At 35.2% G+C, this 19404-nt stretch overlaps 2 protein-coding genes across 4 annotated transcripts; one reads left to right on the top strand and one right to left on the bottom strand.

Annotated features, from left to right (window-relative positions):
* Positions 1 to 282: 282 nt before the first annotated feature.
* LOC123708548 (F-box only protein 9) lies at positions 283 to 13984 on the bottom strand. The gene is made up of 11 exons (XM_045659314.1): positions 13804 to 13984; positions 13556 to 13690; positions 12650 to 12787; positions 11449 to 11599; positions 10601 to 10752; positions 8703 to 8866; positions 4122 to 4316; positions 3659 to 3794; positions 2133 to 2246; positions 896 to 1092; positions 283 to 356 (listed from the first exon to the last, which is right to left on the bottom strand). Exons 1-10 carry the CDS (start codon positions 13804 to 13806, stop codon positions 907 to 909), a joined length of 1374 nt encoding a protein of 457 aa, XP_045515270.1. The 5' UTR covers positions 13807 to 13984; the 3' UTR covers positions 283 to 356; positions 896 to 906.
* Positions 13985 to 14104: 120 nt separating this feature from the next.
* Positions 14105 to 19399, top strand: LOC123709140 (AP-1 complex subunit sigma-2). 3 transcript variants are annotated; one of them, XR_006753688.1, is made up of 5 exons: positions 14105 to 14356; positions 14554 to 14732; positions 14906 to 15014; positions 15402 to 15655; positions 15694 to 17764. XR_006753688.1 is itself a non-coding variant. In XM_045660289.1 (5 exons), exons 1-5 carry the CDS (start codon positions 14354 to 14356, stop codon positions 18959 to 18961), a joined length of 474 nt encoding a protein of 157 aa, XP_045516245.1. In that variant the 5' UTR covers positions 14105 to 14353; the 3' UTR covers positions 18962 to 19399. The 3 variants fall into 3 exon arrangements, 2 of the variants coding, with proteins under 2 accessions (XP_045516245.1, XP_045516246.1); XM_045660289.1 differs by lacking the exon at positions 15694 to 17764 and adding an exon at positions 18917 to 19399 and having other exon boundaries at positions 15402 to 15539; XM_045660290.1 differs by lacking the exon at positions 15694 to 17764 and adding an exon at positions 18148 to 18494 and having other exon boundaries at positions 15402 to 15539.
* Positions 19400 to 19404: the final 5 nt, after the last annotated feature.

The raw sequence follows: 19404 nt of genomic DNA on the forward strand, positions 1-19404 counted from the left end.
GAGTGTAGTCTGTATTTTCAAAGATAATTTTTACGTGAAGCCTCCTGTGCCTAACACTTTCGACTTTTTTTTGGATCTAGAGCTACGATATTTTCCTATAGCATTCGAGTGAATGTTAAAGTTCACTTAAAGTTAGTAAATAATATAAAAAAATTATTATTATTATAGTATTATATGGTATTGGATAACTGTAATTGGTAGTTAAGAAAAACAACAATATTATTAGCTTTACCCAATCTATTTACACATCACAAAAATATAGAGGTTTAGACTTCGTTTTTAAAACAATATTTGAAATACACTTAGAAATTAAATTACAACCACGAAGAACTGCGCAAGAGTGCTGCAAGCGTTACCTGAAACAAATTTATTTTAATTTTATTTATTTATTAACACTTCGTTGCATTACAATACAAAAATTGGACATAATTAAATAAAAAGGAGGGCAACTGGCGGCCTTATCGCTTTCGAGCGATCTCTTCCAGGCAACCAATGTGAGAGAAAAAAATGTATTAAATTAGATAAGGTAGGCAAGAAGGAATTTTTAGGATTTTCTCAAATTTAAAAAAAAAACAGATAATATTCTGTGAAACAATTTAAGAATATTTCCTTGTATGTTTTTGTATCTTGTACTTCTGATGTGTTTGTCAGGTACCGGCAAACATCTTGAACAAATGTCCTTGCGTATGCATAAGCGATTTTTAGTTATGACGTGTCGATCGCGTGATTGGTAAATCAGTTGACGTTTGTGTCCCGCGCTGTGTACGATGCGCAAAGTTTCCCCCACTCCATTGTTTAATGCTCAAGAAGTTTGCCGGTATCTGTAGGAAACATTGATACATGAATAAAACTGAAGCCACCTAGAGTTGTAAAACCACACAAAAAACTTTCTTACTTATAATGAGCTCAAGTGTAGGAAGTGAGTGGCTCGTAGGACTCAGCCGTGTAATTCCGGACACGGCTGAACATAAAGGGAGGGAATTTTTTGGAGCCGAGTTCAAAGTTAGACCATTGGCCACGGGTGGAAACTGCATAGTGCTTCCATACTAGGGACCAATTGCGATGAGAACGGACGTTACGAAGCTCCAACTCCTGCAATCATTAATATTGACGTTAGTAAAAAAGTGTTATAATGTGATAGAATTGTTTTAATGAAATTTACTAATAAGTTTGTTATGAAAGAGCTGGGAACCTTGACACAGTTGTTCGTTACTTAAAAGGGTTTCCAAATCTTACACAATAGAGGAAAAATCCAGCAAGTCCAGAGTAGGAAGATTCGAAAAATCCTTTAACGTATAAACACGCCAAATTTGATTTCGAACCTTGTGTCATGACTACATATTTTGACATGACCGAGGTTCCAGAAACAGCCCGGTTCTGACAGCTATCATTTTTTGACATGTCAGAGATTGCAAACCATTTTGGCCGGGCACATTTTTCAATTTTAATACGACTCTATGCATACATTTTATTTGTTAGTGAATGTATCTATTTTATTAAGTTTACGTACGTCCTTTTTCATTAAAAAATATTATATTTTTTAAAAAAATGTTTACTAAACCCGGAATTAATAGGCAGTGGTGCCAGCAAAATAATAAAATAAAGTAATTAAACCTATTATGACATAGAAATATTTGTTATTTTTGTATTAGTAAGTAAATATTGAGGTTTACGTTTTTGTAGGTAAATGATAAAAAAATACGTAGCATTTTATTCTGTTGCCTTAAATTGGGCAAATTTGTCCCTCTTTCAGTGGAGAACTCTTTTAGTTAGCAAAACTTATGAATTGTCAGAAATACAGACACATCACTCTCACGCATACTTTGTCTTAAACGACTTGTTTGATTAGTTGTAGCACAATTTTTTTTTTAATTGTTTTAAACATCCACCATATATCACGGAACATGCAGTGACAAGTGTTAGATATATTTTGTCACAATCTGTCATAAATAAGTTAGTTTTTATTTATAATAAAATATTTTTTGATTAAACATGCAACACAAATACAATGATTATCCAAAAATGAATCGGCACAGCGCGCTGTAACACTGTTTTGCCGGGTCCATTTAATCTTGGTGTGACTCTGGAAGCTTGTTACAAAATCTTGGCCTCGTGGCCAACCAAATACATACGATATGGTATATCTGTTCCTGTTCATGCGACTCTTTGCGTCGAGCCCGGAATCTCGTGTTGGAGGATTGTGGAGCTTTTTTCTCTGCACTCGACTTTTTTATCACTATAATCACCTAAAGAGAGATTTAATTAAACATTATGACGATTAAACAACTATATATGTATAACACCTGTATCTTAATTTTAAAAAAAATCTCTACTATCTCCATAGTAGCGCATCATTTTAAAAAATCAAACACTACTACACGCAATACTCCTTATTTTAAGAAGTCTATTAAGCAATTATTTAACCAATTACCGTCTAACATTCGTAGTATATTCTGAACGAATATTGCACAGTTAATAAAATAGCTCAGTGGCGTTACAACAATTTTTAAGTCTGTGCCTCAAATATCTGCATCTGTTTAATGATAATTTGTCAATTTAATAGGGAAGCAGGTGATCAGCCTCCAGTGCCTGACACACACTGTGGACTTTTTGGGTCTAAGGCAAGCCGGTTTCCATACGATGTTTTCCTTCGCGGATCGAGCTTAAGTTAAAAGCGCACATAGAAAGAAAGTCTATTGGTGTACAGCCAGAGAGAGAGTTAATATTGTTACGAAGATGGGTCGACTGCAATGTTTCTAGATTTTTCCACTAGTTAGAAAACTTTTCAGCAGGCTGTAATATGATTTCTGACCGTTTCAAGAGAGGGTCAATCACATATTAGAAAATTGTAATTTCCATAATGGTACCCTAGTTTTCAGGAAGCTGAAACCTTTTTTCAGTCGGTCTCAGAACATGTGTAGTAGAGTAGTGCAGTTTTCAGGGGACCCGTTTTCAGGCGTTTTCAGGCCTAGGTATAACCCTTTGATGAAGGAATATTGTAGACCGAACTTTCTAGGTGTGAGACAAGGACGAAATGATACGAGAGAGAGAGAGAGAAGATCAGAACTTTCTCGAAACTAGACTGAGCACTCTAGAACGCCGTACGACAAGGACGGAGCAACGTGCGAAAGAGACAAAGAGTGCGGACGTTCTAGAATTGTGCAATCGCTACTCAGTAGCAAGCCCGCCTAGAAAGTTCTCGAATATTGTTTAGAATTATTCCCAGGGATATATAAGCGAGCAGAAAAGCGACTAGTCGCCTTTAGTTTGGAATGCGATAACAAGAGAGAAACACCGAAGCGATAAAGTGCGAATAAAGTGAATACAAGTGATAAAGTACTGTGTGAAGTGTGCATAAGTGGAGTAATAAGTGATTGTTTTTGTGTGTTATAAGTGCATTTTTGCGTATATTTTGTGCCCATAAATTCCTCATTGATTACCAAGAAATAAATCTACGGCATTTTCTATCCGATCCCCTAGCTCGTAACAATATTATAAATATCACAACAGAACACAATGAATACAAGTACACTTTCAGCTTTAGACTATCATATACAAATAATTTAGATCTTTTACTTGAAGTAAATACTTCAATCTTAAAACTATTAAAATCGTATTATAAACAAATCTAATAAAAACTTCATCAAAGAAACTTTACCTTATTCTCCACGAGACGATAATGGCCCGACATGATGCCCTGGCTTTGCCTGGCATTGCGATACTTGAGGTGGGACACACAGTTGATCGGCTCATCTGGGGTTGTCCACATTAACACTAAACCCTCGGGGAAGAATCTGCAATTGTAATTCTTGATTGCTGGGCATTTACTACCCACGGTAGGTCCTTTTATGTTCCTTCTATCTATATATAATAGTATAATTTTCGTTTCATTTTTTCCGTAGCAAGCAAGCTTTTTCGACCGATTCTTAATGAATATTCAGTAAGACACTACCTAACACTTAAGTGAGAAGGGGTTTAGTTTAGGGGTTATTTAAGTTTTTGTAACATTTGTCATATATGTTGGAAAAGATAGCTGTATATATAGATACTTTAATATAGTATTATGTATGATGTGGTAAACTTCATAAATATAATTTAGTTGAAGCATAAATGACTCTTACCTGAGGTATCGAAAGTAGTCAATGAAATACCAAGGCCGGTAGAACTGGTCCTGGAAGCTGTTCTCTCCGTGACGGAGGTATGTGGTCTTGCTGATGTAGCAGCCGTGCAAGTTAAGTCTGGGTCGTTCTATGTACATCTGTCGCCAAGAGGCAAATTCATGTACGCGCGGCGTACCACACTCCGCACCCCATGTTCTGTAAACATTCTTAATAAATCCAAAAGCAAGGACATATTAATTATTTTTGTACTTCAACAAATGATTGTAAATTTAGAGTTACGAGAAATTTACTGCCAGTTCTAAAATCAAGGGGCTGAACGAAAGAGAACCAGCGAGAACCACTCTCTGGCACTCTGTTATATCTGCAAAAGCGAACTAGTTCAAATATGAACAAAACCTGTCAATGCCATGGTTATCAGGATTTATATTGTTACGAAGACGGGTCGACTGCATGTTTCTAGACAAAGAGTGCGGACGTTCTAGAATTGCGCAATCGCTACTCAGTAGCAAGCCCGCCTAGAAATTTCTCGAATATTGTTTAGAATTATTCCCAGGGATATATAAGCGAGCCGAAACGCGACTAGTCGCCTTTAGTTTTGAAAGCGATAACACGAGAAGAACACCGAAGCGATAAAGTGCGAATAAAGTGAATACAAGTGATAAAGTACAGTGTGAAGAGTGCATAAGTGAAGTAATTAGTGACTGTGTTTGTGTGTGTTATTAGTGCATCTCTGCAATTAATTTGTGCCCATAAATTCCTCACTGATTTATCAAGAAATAAACCCTTGAAGAAATCTACGGCATTTTCTATCCGATCCCCTAGCTCGTAACATTTTGGTGTCAGAAGTGGGATAGAAAAATGCCAATTACTCCAAGGGAGAATCAAGAGGAGTCTGTGGCAGAGTCTCCAGCTGCGGAGGGAGTGCAGACAAGGGCGCAATCAGCGCGTGACGCCGCCCGACGACAAAGTTTTGATGTGAACCGTGGGATGGGCGAAAGCAACGAGGCCAACATCCTTCTTGCTCTGCGCCAAATGATAGAAGAACAGGCACAGTCACGCCGATTGATTGAAGAACAGGCACGCCGTCAGGAAGAACAGGCACGACAATTAATGGAAGACCAGGCACGCCGACAAGAACATACACGCCAAATGATGGAAGAACAGGCTCAGACACGTCGCATGATGGAGGAGCAGGCACGACGTCAAGAGGAGCAGGCTCATCAGATAATGGAGGAACAGGCTCGCCGTATCGGAGAAAAACTTTGTGACCTGAAAATACAGGTAGATAAAAAGATCGAGAATTTGGAATCTGATATGGATTGTAAGCTATCCAAGCAGGATAAACGTATCCTTGGAATAGAAAATGAAATCCAATGCCTGAAGACCACTGGTGTTGTCACGACTGTAGAACCACCTGGAAATCTGAAAGTGCCTCCCTTTGATGGTACATCTTCTTGGGGCGCGTACAAGCTGCAGTTTGAGACTGTAGCAGAGTCAAACGGGTGGACTGACGATCAAGCTGTTACCGCCCTTATTCTGGGACTGCGAGACGAAGCCCTCTCCATATTAGATACCAAGAAAGGTAAGGTGACCTTGAAGCAACTGCTAGATGCCCTGGAATCACGGTATGGAGACGCACATTTAGAGCACGTTTACAGGGCTCAATTGAAGGATAGAATACAGCAGACAAATGAAAGTTAGCAAAAATGGGGACTTGAAATAGAGAAGCTGGTAAGGAAGGCCTACGCATCCTCACCAGATGTTGCAGACAAGATGTTGGTTCAAGCTTTTGTCGACGGTATTCGAGACCGTGAAATTCGAATGGCTGTGAACCTTGGTCACCATAAGGACCTTAAGGATGCTCTTGCCCATGCGTTGGAGGTGGAGGCGATTCGGAAAGATCCTCAACCTTACCGCATTAGGGCTATCACGGAAAAAGCTAAGGGTCAACGAGGGCCAACCTGTTACACCTGTGGGGAAGTAGGGCACATGAGGTTTTCATGCCCTAAGAAAGACTTCCGAGGTGATGTGAAGGTTAGACGTGGGAATACCTTAGTCATCGACGGAGAAGTCAATGGAACTAAGTGTAACCTAACACTCGATACTGGAGCTTCACGAACAGTGATCAGATACCAGCTTTTGAAGACATTTTATAAAAGCCCTTCTAGAGGATTTGTACAGCTTGTTACGGCAACAGGTCAGCGCATATCCGATCGGGGAGAAGGTATCGCAACCTTCAAGATTGGTGGAAGTTTATACAGACACAAGGTTGTTCTTGCCGACATAGTAGATGACTGCATAATCGGATTAGACTTCATGAAGTATTATAAGTGTAAGATAGATTTGGAAAAAGGGATGTTTAAGTGTGGAGAACAGGAAGTCGCCTTAAAAGGCAACTTTGCAAATAGTGGTAATGACGTATGTAGAGTAATCAATGTGGACGGACAAGTCAGTAATCAACAAGAGTGGAACACAGTTCGAACAGTTCCGGATAACTATACGGAAGCCCTGTCAATACTTCTATCAAAGGCAGAGGGACAGTTAAAGAAATTTTCTGACATGTTATCTACCCATGAAAAAGAGCTAAGGAGGAGATCAGATGATGTGTCTCAAAGACCGTGGGAAAAAGTTAACGAACAGGATGGAATGGTAAATGACCACGTGAGGATACTACGGACAGACACCATAAGTACAGATTGCTGTGGGAAATTAATTCAGGAACAGCAACAACAAGATTCTGACATTAAACCAATTCTGGACTGGATGAAATCTTCAGCTATCAAGCCGCAATGGAGTAAAGTTACATCTACAAGTAACACTACTAAGAGTTACTGGGCTCAATGGGATAGTTTAGTTCTACATAATGGAGTGTTATGTCGCAAATTGAAAAATGCTCAAGGCGATCATTTGCAGTTAGTTGTACCAAGATTGAAGGTTCGCGACATATTAGAAATGTGTCATAGTGACTTGTCTAGTGGACATTTAGGAGTAAAACGGACTCTTATGAAGGTTAAGGAAATGTTTTATTGGATACATTATCGTGAAGATGTAGAAGACTGGATCAAGAAATGTAGAGCTTGTGCAGCTGTTAAGGATCCGCACACTCGATCTCGATGGGAAAAGATAATGGCCTTCTATAAAGGAAGTAATGATGCTCGGGACGAGCATGTCTAAGGAGGGGGTAGTGTTACGAAGACGGGTCGACTGCATGTTTCTAGACAAAGAGTGCGGACGTTCTAGAATTGCGCAATCTAGAAATTTCTCGAATATTGTTTAGAATTATTCCCAGGGATATATAAGCGAGCCGAAACGCGACTAGTCGCCTTTAGTTTTGAAAGCGATAACACGAGAAGAACACCGAAGCGATAAAGTGCGAATAAAGTGAATACAAGTGATAAAGTACAGTGTGAAGTGTGTATAAGTGAAGTAATTAGTGACTGTGTTTGTGTGTGTTATTAGTGCATCTCTGCAATTAATTTGTGCCCATAAATTCCTCACTGATTTATCAAGAAATAAACCCTTGAAGAAATCCACGGCATTTTCTATCCGATCCCCTAGCTCGTAACAATATTTTAAACCAATATACAAAAGTAATAAATGTTATTTGAAATAGAACTTTTTTTTACATTGCTTCAGTATTTATGGCTAGACTAGGTATAGGGAACATATAATAAACGAATTACACCATAATTTTTAACATAAATGTTACTAGCTAACAATATATTAGTGAAAGAAGTTTAGAGTCATCTTAATAACATGTGTTTGTAGAGTTACTATTTATTGACGTACATTAAGTTACGTGATACCGCCGCCCATGGACACTCACACTGTCAGGAGGCTCGCAAGTGCGTCCAGCCTTTTAAGAAATGGTCTTTTATAAGTAGAATTGGTTAGGAAATACTTCAGTGGGCAGCTGGTTCCACATAGTGGTGGTGCGCGGCAAAAACTGCCTTAGAAAACGCTCAGTTGTGGAACGACGGACGTCGAGGTGATACGGATGGTATTTTGTATTTTGCCTTGACGTCCGATAATGAAACTCAGCTGCGGGTATTAGACCGAACAACTCTTCTGAACACTCCCCATGGTAAATGCGGTAGAAGATGCAGAGGGACCCAACATCTCTACGCAACGCCAAGGGATCAAGCCGCACGGAAAGTGATTGGTCGTCGACGATTCGAACCGCTCTTCGTTGAATACGGTCAAGTGGAAGGAGCTGGTACTGGGGAGCTCCCGCCCAGAGGCGAGAACAGTATTCCATGTGGGGCCGAATTTGCGCTTTATAGAGTTGCAAGCGGTGGCCCGGAGTGAAGTACCGTCTCGCCTTGCTGAGCACACCAAGCTTTTTGGAGGCTAATTTAGCCTTCCCTTCCAAATCTAATATAATTGATGTGTATGTGTGAGATTGTATGTATGTGTGAGGGTCCTTCAAGAAAAGAGCATACCAATTCTTGAAAGGCCGGCAACGCACTTGCGAGCCTTCTGGCAGTGTGAGTGTCCATGGGCGGCGGTATCGCTTCACATCAGGTGAGCCTCTTGCCCTTTTGCCTGCTATTACATAAAAACAAATGTAGATATATTTACCTAATACACATAGACCTCCACAATTCATGGGCCCGTGCAGCAACGTAGAAACCACGGCTGACAGTTGATACTTGTTCCAAGGATATGGAGTCGAGATCCGAACTCACCACCCATCGTAGGATGAGCTGCAGCACCTCATATGGAAGCCACGACATGTGACCACCCTAAAAGGTTTAAAACTGTGATCTCCTCATCTGTTACTGTTCGTTTATTTATAGTCGATGATTTTAAATTGAATAAACTCGTGCAGACACTAGTTGTGAGATTCAGATACGACTTTCATCACCCAACGCTTTATCTCCTGCAGATTCCCTTTGATATTTAAACACTTTCTAAAAAACAAAACGATTAAAAACTTCATACATTTACAAACAATCTTAAACAACATTTCACTCTTAACAGCTCGGCCTGTTTTGGCCATTCCCGTGACAAGCTCAAGAGCGTTTCTCAGCGAGACTCGGTAGTGAAGCGAACACAGAAGCTCTCCCAGCCACGGTGAAGGCAGTTTTTTTTACCCTAATCTAACTATGTCTTGCCTCCAGTACCTAAAGTCGAGAAGTTGTATTTATCCTTAGCGGGTTTATTATTACGATTTACGAATTAATTGTAGGCAAAGATTGTAGATGTCGCTACTAACGGTTGCATTAGTTTCGAGGCTTAGCAATCATTACGACTCTCGTACTTCAAAAATGTATTCGATTTTGATATATAGTCTACGCGGTTTTAGTGCTTAGAACGCGCATGGCGCTTCAAGATACATGAGCAGTCATTTTGTTGAACATTCGCGCGCTTTCATGTATTCATATATTTATTTGCATTCCATAATGTTACAATAGATGTTTAAGAGGCTTAAAGCTAGGTACAATATTATGGACCCTGTTAGGGCACAGCAAAAGAAGGCATTACAAAACCTATATAACATAGCTAATAGCAACACAATAAAAAATAGCACATAAAACTTCACACTCCAGGTTAGTACCAATTACATAGAATAACATTTTTTTATTTATTTAATTTTGTATATTTAGGGATTAATAATCATGAAATTAAGCTATATTTTTATCTTCTAGGTACTCATTAACGCTATAATAACATTTACGTATAAGAAGTTTTTTTAGTTTGTTTGTAAATATATGTATCTTTTTCTCATTTCTTAGTGTCTCCGGTAGTTTATTATAAATTTTGTTTGACATGACTAGTGGGCTTGATGCATGTATTTGTAATCGGGAAGATGGTAGGTTTAGGCGTTTTTTGTGTCGAAGTGTATATCTTGTCTGTATGTCTTCGCGTGTGGTGTAAAATTCTTTGTGTGTATGGGCAAATTTACAGATTTCCAATATGTATAATGAGGGTAGAGTGATAATGTTTAGTTTTATGAAATGTGGTTTGCAGCTGTCTGTTTGTTCTAGTGGACGATAACTAGTGGACGCACGTTGACGAAAATGGAGAACAATCATTTTGATACGCATTTATTTATCGATAAAATCTAACAGCGACCAACTATACAAAGTCCCGATTATAAAAATAAAGTTTTAATAAAACGTAATTGAGAGATAGTGGAGATTTTTGATTAAAGAATTTTATTGTATATAAATTACTTATTGATTACACACAAGCATTCACTTCGACGTCCATTTCCGAACTGAGCTGAGATACAATATACTCGCCCTACTAAGCATCGTCAAGCGACTGCAAAGCCCGGTGTATGTATGCTAGCAACACACGTCAAACGCAACGCTGGCCGCTCAATGTATAACCGCTGTTATAGAAGATAAAATAAGAAATTATATATAAAATATTACTTTTTCTTTTGCGCTTTTTACAACCTATTTCTCTTTGGAGTATCTAAAATTATTGCATAATACGTGCATTAAGATGAATTTGTGAGTAGTACTTACTTTAGTTGGGCAGTTTGCCTGTAAGAAATGTCCCTTTCTAGTGAGGATCCGTTGAATCCTAGAAACGAATTCTTCCCCCTCAACTGCGTCCTCATCGTCGCTTTCGTCTGCTACCGTTGTGTTTGTCACCTCCTCCTCCTCTTCTAATACCTCTGCAAGCATTTATTTATGTAAATGTTTGTAACTTTCCAAACGAGGGCTGAACAATTTTAAAAATAAACAGTGTCTTTTTAATTTTTTGTAACATTTATGTTTACCATAATTGTCATATATTTTTGAAAAGATAGCTTTTAATACTGTAGAAATAGCATTATGTATGTGGTGAACTTTAATAAATAATTAAGACTGGCGACTGGTGAGTTTTTTAATAGTTCTCACCCGCTCTCCTCCTTTGATTCGGAACTAAATGTATATAAAGATCTTCTTTTGTTTCAATATTAATTAATTACAATATATGAATCTATCAAGTGACCAATTTATAAATAATTATAAGCAGACAGGTGTGATGTTACAATTTGACTACTTGTATAAATAAAATATATATGATGAATGAAACTCATATGTTGCTGAGTTATGTAATTTAAGTTTGATATTTTACTTGAAAACAATATCATTTATAGTATTTCTTTTATATTCCAAAATGTTCTATAATCTTTGTTTTAAAATTTAAATGTCAAGTCAAAACTAGCATCTTTTCCACAGACTAACAAACACATTTAACGAAACAGCATGTTAACGCATAATAGATAATTAATAATCTAAACCAAGAAATATAATAATTTCAATATAATAATTTAAAAGATAACTTTTTTTAATATACATAAATTAATAAATTTACTACAATTTACCTTGACGAGCTACAACCTTCACTTCGCTACCTTTATATAGTTGGGATTCAACATCGGGCAAAATTTGTATAGCTTTCTTGTAATGTTTTATTGCCTCATAGAGCTTCCCACCATTCTCCATTTCAACACCCAGAAGGAACAAGCTTTTAGCCTGAGAAAAGATACGCACATACATTCTAAAATGTAGTCTGAGCAATGCTGGATTAATGACTCTCATCCCTGAGTTCGTAGGTTAGCAACCGGCTCGCCTTAGACCCTAAAACTGGACGGCGTGTGTCACAAACAGGAGGCTGATCACCTATTTGCCTTTTATATTGACAATGATCATGAAACAGATACAAAAATCTGAGGACCAGACCTAAAAAGGTTATAGCGCCACTGTTTTATTATTTTATCTTATACACCTAATCAGATACTTGGTGGCATACAAATATGCAAGGCAGCTAGGCATAATATAATATATAATAATAAGCAGATGTGGTGTTTAAGTACATTCATAGTCAAGCCGTAAGTGTTACTCCTATAAATCAAAAACGGAATTGACATATGAAAGTCAACGTTTGTCAATTGACAAAGTTATTGTACAGTGCTACATACTTTTGTTGGCCGGCGGCTGAATTGGTATTACCATCGCCATTTTGAAATGTCATGTAATTCCTTGGTGGGTACAATAAATAATTTTACTATGTACTAATTTATTGCATTATTAACTACAATGACAAAGTTTTAAGTATCGAACAGTCCTGATTGGTAGGTATCTTAAAAGATATTACATTACTCAGTATTAGCACAGGTAAGAAAACCTATCATATCAGTTGACTCTAAGTTTGTATTATATTTTTTAAGCATATTACTGTTATTTCTAGATACTAGTATACAGTTTCTTAGGACATTTCAATAAATTATTAAGTTAGCCTGCATGACTTCAAATTATTCCCCATATAATGGTAAATTTTTATTTACTGGCAATACTAATATCTATGACAGCGACACTCTTACAGGCCAAGAAAATGATGTGGCACTGTATTTTGATATAGTGAAGTATTTAATGAAAGTTTCTAATGCTTATTTTACATGGCAGATTGTGCTGTTCTTAAGTCCCATTATCCAACCTATGTACTCCTTTTATAAAGATTATTAAAGATACCTCACTGTTCATGTTTAATACAGATTATTATAAATAAAGAGTAATAATATTAACCTTGTCTTCTTCAGTCTGCAGACTGCTGTCTGTTGAGTCAGGCACTGGTTTCATAACATGTCTATGATGTGATGGGCTGTCCTCCAACTCACGCCGCCATTGTTGTCGGAATAGTGACAACTCATCTTCATAATCTTCCTAGACACCAAAATTTTAGAGTATTTCAGTAAAAATATAACTATTATATAATATTATACACTTTGCTTTAATAATAATAAGTTTATTTGCCTCTTCACAATTTGCATCATGCGGCAATACATGTTTGTTGGTATTGACTTTATTATTGATCTTGTGAGAGGCTGGTCCATATAGTAGGACTATAGAAGTAATATGTCACCACCCTACAACTAAACCAAAATAATATACAAAATAAAACTGAAGCATAAGTAGTTGTGGGTGCATGAAATAATTTAATATAAACTGTTCCTAAATTGACTATGAGCAACAAATGTTCTGTTGGATTGTAATTAAGGTTGTTAAGAAATTAAGAAACAGCTATTTTAAAATTATTATTCTTATTTGCACATGTATACTTGAGGAATTATGTTTGTTTGAAATAGATTTGGTTTAGAAAATATACGCTTACACAGTTTGTTAGTTAGTGTGATGGGGTTGAACCTTAGCATTTCTCTTATTGTGAGGACATCACACATAGTATAAAGTAGAAGCTTAATTTGTATTCTATACATTTATTTTATTCGCCTTAGCAATAAGTTAGGTATTTAAATATATACTTTTTGGATTTATGTTATTAAACTGGTCTTTAGGTTTTTCCATGCAATTTTCCTATATTTCTCTCCATAAAAAACGTCAAGGAATAATTAAAAAGATACTGGAAAAGTCCATTTGTCTTAGTTATGAGCTTCACAACACATTTTGCTATTCATTTCTATTTTTATAGATTACCTGACTTTTATCAACACTCAATGAGTTCAAAGTTTCAGTAAGTTCAAGGACTTCTGGATAAGAAGAAGAGTCATCCTGTTCCTCTCCCTCACAGTCACCTGTTCCTGTTCCAGATCCAGAACCTGTTGCAGAAGCCTATAATAATGAATACATTATTCCTGAGGCAATGTTACTACCGATGATAATTCCATACAAATGAAGCTAAAAGTAAAGAACTAAAAATCATATTGATTTATGGAGCGCCTTACCATAATAGCTTAAAAAGTGGCAATCACTTAATCACGTTGATGAGGTTTAATAAGGGGTTTGCACTTAAATATTACTTGTCGTAATGATTTTTATCTGTATTGCGTTCTCAATGTTTGTCTTGTTAGGTTTTTAAAGCAGAAGCAAAATATTATTGTAAAACGTAAATTTTACTATTATTATCTTCTACAAAAGTATAATCAGCCAGCTGCCAGCTTTCATTTATTTACATGATTGTCAATGTCTAACGTCATCCATTTGGTGTAAATTCACATTTGTTATTAACAAACCCACAGTCACAAATGTCACTATGCTAAAGGCCTAAGTCCTGTGTTGAGTGTTCTGTGGCTAAATTCCAAGTGCCAACAGTGAACAGTAACACCTTTAATCTTTATTAATTCTCCTCTTTTGGAAATATACTTACTTATTTCTTTTTCTTATGTAAAACCTCACTATGAGATTAGAATAGTGATCGTCGTTTAATCACACTGCATTATATAACGTACATTCCATAGAAATAAAACAATATTTTATGTTACTTAAGTTTTCAAAATGGTAGGTTGAGTCACAATTATTTCATAATTAACTAACAAGTTTTTATACTCTATAATTTTATCTTAAATTAGGTAACCTTAGTCTTAGGTTAGCCTAGTTTTAACTTTTTTTAGTAAATGAAATTCATATATTGTGTTTGGGAATATTTCGAAATAGATTTAATCCGGATACAATATTTCTATGTTGTATGTTTTCAGATGCAGTTCATGCTTTTATTTAGTCGACAAGGCAAATTACGTCTTCAGAAATGGTATGTAGCTCATCCTGATAAATTAAAAAAGAAGATCACCAGAGAATTAATCACCACAGTATTGGCCCGGAAACCAAAAATGTGCTCATTTCTGGAGTGGAAGGATGTCAAAGTTGTATATAAAAGGTATGTTAAAACGTTGTTGTATTTGAACTGTCTTAGTGTTATTAATACATATGTTTATTGTTCTATTAATCATTTTTAGGCTTGATGAGATCAAATTTCTATGACCTCTATGACCACTCTAATATTTAATGAACTGCATAGGCCATTTCTAGCATAAAAATGTTATGTTTTAGGTATGCATCATTGTATTTCTGCTGTGCTATGGAGCAAGAAGATAATGAACTACTCACCTTAGAGCTTATTCACAGATATGTTGAACTTCTTGACAAGTACTTTGGAAGTGTAAGTTACACATTATGTTATATATTTTAGTAAAGTGTAGGGTTGCCATATATAATATAATTAATGAAGCAATAATGGTAAGTTGTGGTAGTATTTTGGTAATCATCACCATGGCTAAGTTTAAAAGCATATCATGTGAATGCATGCATGTGTGATTTTCACTTATAATGAACAACAGTATTATTGTTACATACCTCTCTCTATCTTATCTTATGCCTGATTTAAATTCTCAAGACTGAAAAGAAAGTAGACAAGAAAGAAATATAACCTTACCATAGGTATGCAACCTGCTTCTGCTTTAGTTCTTATTTGACAAATATCTGTATAAATGGTGCAGATAGATAATAAAATTAATAATTTTAATTTTAGTTTTTTTGAATTTTTCAGGTATGTGAGTTGGATATAATTTTCAACTTTGAGAAGGCCTATTTTATATTGGATGAGTTGGTGCTCGGTGGAGAGCTTCAGGAGACAAGCAAGAAGAATGTGCTGAAGGCTATTGCTGCTCAGGACTTATTGCAAGAGGTCAGTAGTCAGGATAATGAACTTGTTTGAACAATTGTTTGTATCATGATCTGCAAATATGGTATTTTTAACCATCAATTATCAAGTGGTAAACAAAAATTAACATTAAAATAAATATAAATTATGTAGCTGGAAAATGCTTATAGTTAACAATTGAATTGGTTTCAACATAATAGTGCTAATGTATCAGATCTGTTTTATAAATACCATGTATGTGGCTGACAAAATGTATGTTGTTGATTGGAGATTGAGATGTTTTTGGATATGAATATTGTTTCTTCAAATCTTTTGGGTTACTTATATGATGATGCAAAATACTGTGGAGGATATCCAGGTATAATTTAATATTTTTTTATTGGTATCAACTATCCAAGAGCGAGTATACTGCAATAGGATAGGATTATTTGATTATTTAGATATTGTTCAGTTTTATCAGTATCTATTTGTGTAATTATACAAATTTTAATTTACACAGATAATGTCTATAAAGTTTGCACAGCTTAGCAAAAGTCAGAAACAGTCAAATTATAGAGTAGGTTTGTTTTGACATAAAACTGTAAATAGTATGACAGACCAATGTCTGGAATAGAAACATCCATATCATAGTTAATACATATCGGTTTAAAATTAGATGCTGTAGGCAAAAAATGGAAATGTGGACCATGTTGTTAGTTAAGTGGCCTCGGTAGTGCCTTTTAGATGTTTAATTATAGTAGGAGCACTGCCTTTTTATATTTAATATTACACTTCAATTTCAATAATTGCCTAAATTTCTAGAGGTCCATATTAGAAATGCAAATGATGATAAATGATTCAAAATCATATATTCAGGAAAGTAAATGTCACGGTTATTGTACTATACATTTACAAAAAATAACTCCTATTCTGTACTCTACTCCTACACTAAACACTATAGGCTAGATAAACCACAGACTATTTAATATAGAATATAAATTAAATGTCTATGAATACCTGTCTTGCACTGCACAGCTAATAAATTCTTCTCTATGATGCATGCTGGTGGTTCGCAGGACTTAATCGACGGACTCTGGCACTAACGTCTAAAGGTTATAAACGCTTTTTTATATAGAACAAAATATCATCCCACAGTAGATACCATAGAGATTGAAAAAAAAGCGTTTATATTAATTGCTTTTTGCTTACCTATCGCATGAGCTTTAAACCAATTTATTGCAAATTGTATGATAACATTAATTGAAATTCAACTATGCACTACTCAAAATTTTGATATTTTCTGGTTTTCAATGACCAAGTTAACACTAGAGAAGAGAACTTCCTCAATACATTATACATCCACAAAATAGCATTAGGAATATCTAGAAGCACCATTATGTAATGAAGAATAGAATTTAATACACACTAGATATAGTAAATATTTATTAGTCCTCTCATAACAGTCTCAAAATAATTCATTCATAGGTAGTTAAGTTGTAGTGATCTTAATAGTAATTTTAAATCTTTAATACATTCAGGTCTAATCGAGCTTATATTAAGTAGACCAACTATATTGTATTCTTTGAGGCTTTCTATACTAAGTATATTTGTTAAGGTTCTGTCGAGTCGTTTGTGTATTTGCTTATCTTGTGTAGCTTAGTTATATCATATTATTGTATTTGTGACATTGTTTTGCCTTTATTGTTAGTAAAATGGTATTTCAAGGTTATTTTTAATTTAATCTGCATATAAAATTGTTTTCATCACTTACTTACTACTATTAATAAGTGTTTCTTTAAAAGAAAGATTATTTATTTGGAAAAATATTACTCATATTTATAATTATTATAAATATGAAGATCTACTTTGGAGCTTCTTTGCAGAAGACAAAGTTAATTAGTTAGTTTTGTGTGTTTCTCAGACATTCGCTTGCAGTACAGTTACTAACGATACAGTTATCGTTATTGCAATCCATAGATATAATATTTTTTTTTGTTATTTTAAATCTTGCCAATCTTATTTTAAGTAAGAAAATAACAGTAATTTAATACATAGCCACTAAATACGTATATTTTATAGAATCTTGTTTGTGGCTCATCTCCAGTAGAATAGTTTACTACGCGAGAATGCGGTTTTTATGCTTGAAATTAACCTTCTAAAATGGAAAATTGAAATACCATAAGTATAATAAGCGAAACAATGTCGTTACTCAATGGTGGATGTTGCATTTATGTAATGGGTTGTTTTAAATATATCGTTGAGAACTATAACTCTGTTTTCTTGCATGAACCCGCTCCTAACTAATGTGGCATGAGCTTTACAAAGAAATACCTCAACTTTAATATACAGAGCTCATGTACTGGCTAAAATTGCATTAACATCGCTTATGGTGAAGGAGAGCATGCTCATTGGGTAATGAAATGGGATATCTATGGATTAGAAGTACCCTCACATTTGTTATGCAAAGTTTTAAGAGTACCCTCTTTGTTCCCCTGAAAGGGTTTAATCGTAACTATTGAATGAAACTAATGCACTCGAAATATCATTCAAATCGCATTAATAACAAAATCACGATTCACCTTCTTAGTAGAACGTAAATAGTAGGGCCAAATGGGCTGACCATTTCACCAAAACCATGGATTAAATGTATTAGGACGAGACAGTCGACGAAGCTCTACGAGACGTTGGCCTCCTCTGAGGCGTCACCGGGCGCCAGTGGTGATTTGTGGGACACTTTAATGAACTTTAAGTTGAGTGGTTGTGTTTTAGGCAAAATGAATAGGATATGTAAGTACTAGAATGATTGGAGACTAAAACTGACGAATATCATACATTGTATGTCTTTCGTTCCTATTGTTATTATGGGTTTATAGAATGCTTGCTACGCTTTTATTTCGTTATTGTTAACTTTGGTATTATATTACCGAATAATATGTACTAGATTAAAATAAGGAATGACATAATTTTTATAGATTAAATTAGGCCAAAGTATTCTATTTTACTGTTTTTGTTTGATTTTTTAAAGATTTTATTACGTTGAAGTATTACGAATTTATTTTTTCTAGATAGATTATTTTATATTATTCATTCTGCTTTAATTTTAGGTATTTAATCTTTGCCATTATAATTTTTGTAATTGATCGAATAAAACTATTAAAAGTCACAATGCGTTTTAACTGCAAACCTACATTGCTATAGATTTTTTTTTTGAGTTTCATACGTTATAGTTTTTATCAACAATCGTAAAATTAATTTATTTCTAAAACACTGTTCAAGAAAAATTCATCACATCATATCCAGCTACAACAAAACTGTACATTTTTGTACTTTAAAGTAAGGTAGACCGTGTTCAGTGCCGAAAACGGTAGCTCGGTTTAACACGGCCACGAGCGGCAATGGCTCAGTGATAACCCTTGTTGCAGGAGGAGACCCCGCAGGGATTCTTCGATGACCACGGCCTTGGATAAACGTTCACAGACAAGAAACCACAGCAGTATAGATTATATTAAGGATAGCTTTAGTTTTGTCTATTGTTTTGACAGTATGTGGTTGCCATGACCGTTACCAATGTCAAGTAATTAAATCTTGCTCATTGTGGTCGTGGTATGTTCTACTTTCTATTTGAAATGATTATACAACTACATTCAAACTGCATTTTATATATATGCACAAAAATATTTTTTCAAATGATATATAACTCAAATATACTATGTACTTAATTTGTGTTTATTTTTAATAGAATAAGACGTGTATACGTTTCGTCTTTTCATTTATTATCTTTAATTACCGCTTGATAAGTGCCAAAAAGTGGATAATATATGTTACAATAATGTGCGCATTTATTTATAATGAAATATATAAAGCTATGTCGCCGTATAAAAATAAGTATAGAACTATTGTATTATGCATA

This window comes from Pieris brassicae, chromosome 4, assembly GCF_905147105.1.
Source record: "Pieris brassicae chromosome 4, ilPieBrab1.1, whole genome shotgun sequence".
NCBI classification, from domain to species: domain Eukaryota; kingdom Metazoa; phylum Arthropoda; class Insecta; order Lepidoptera; family Pieridae; genus Pieris; species Pieris brassicae.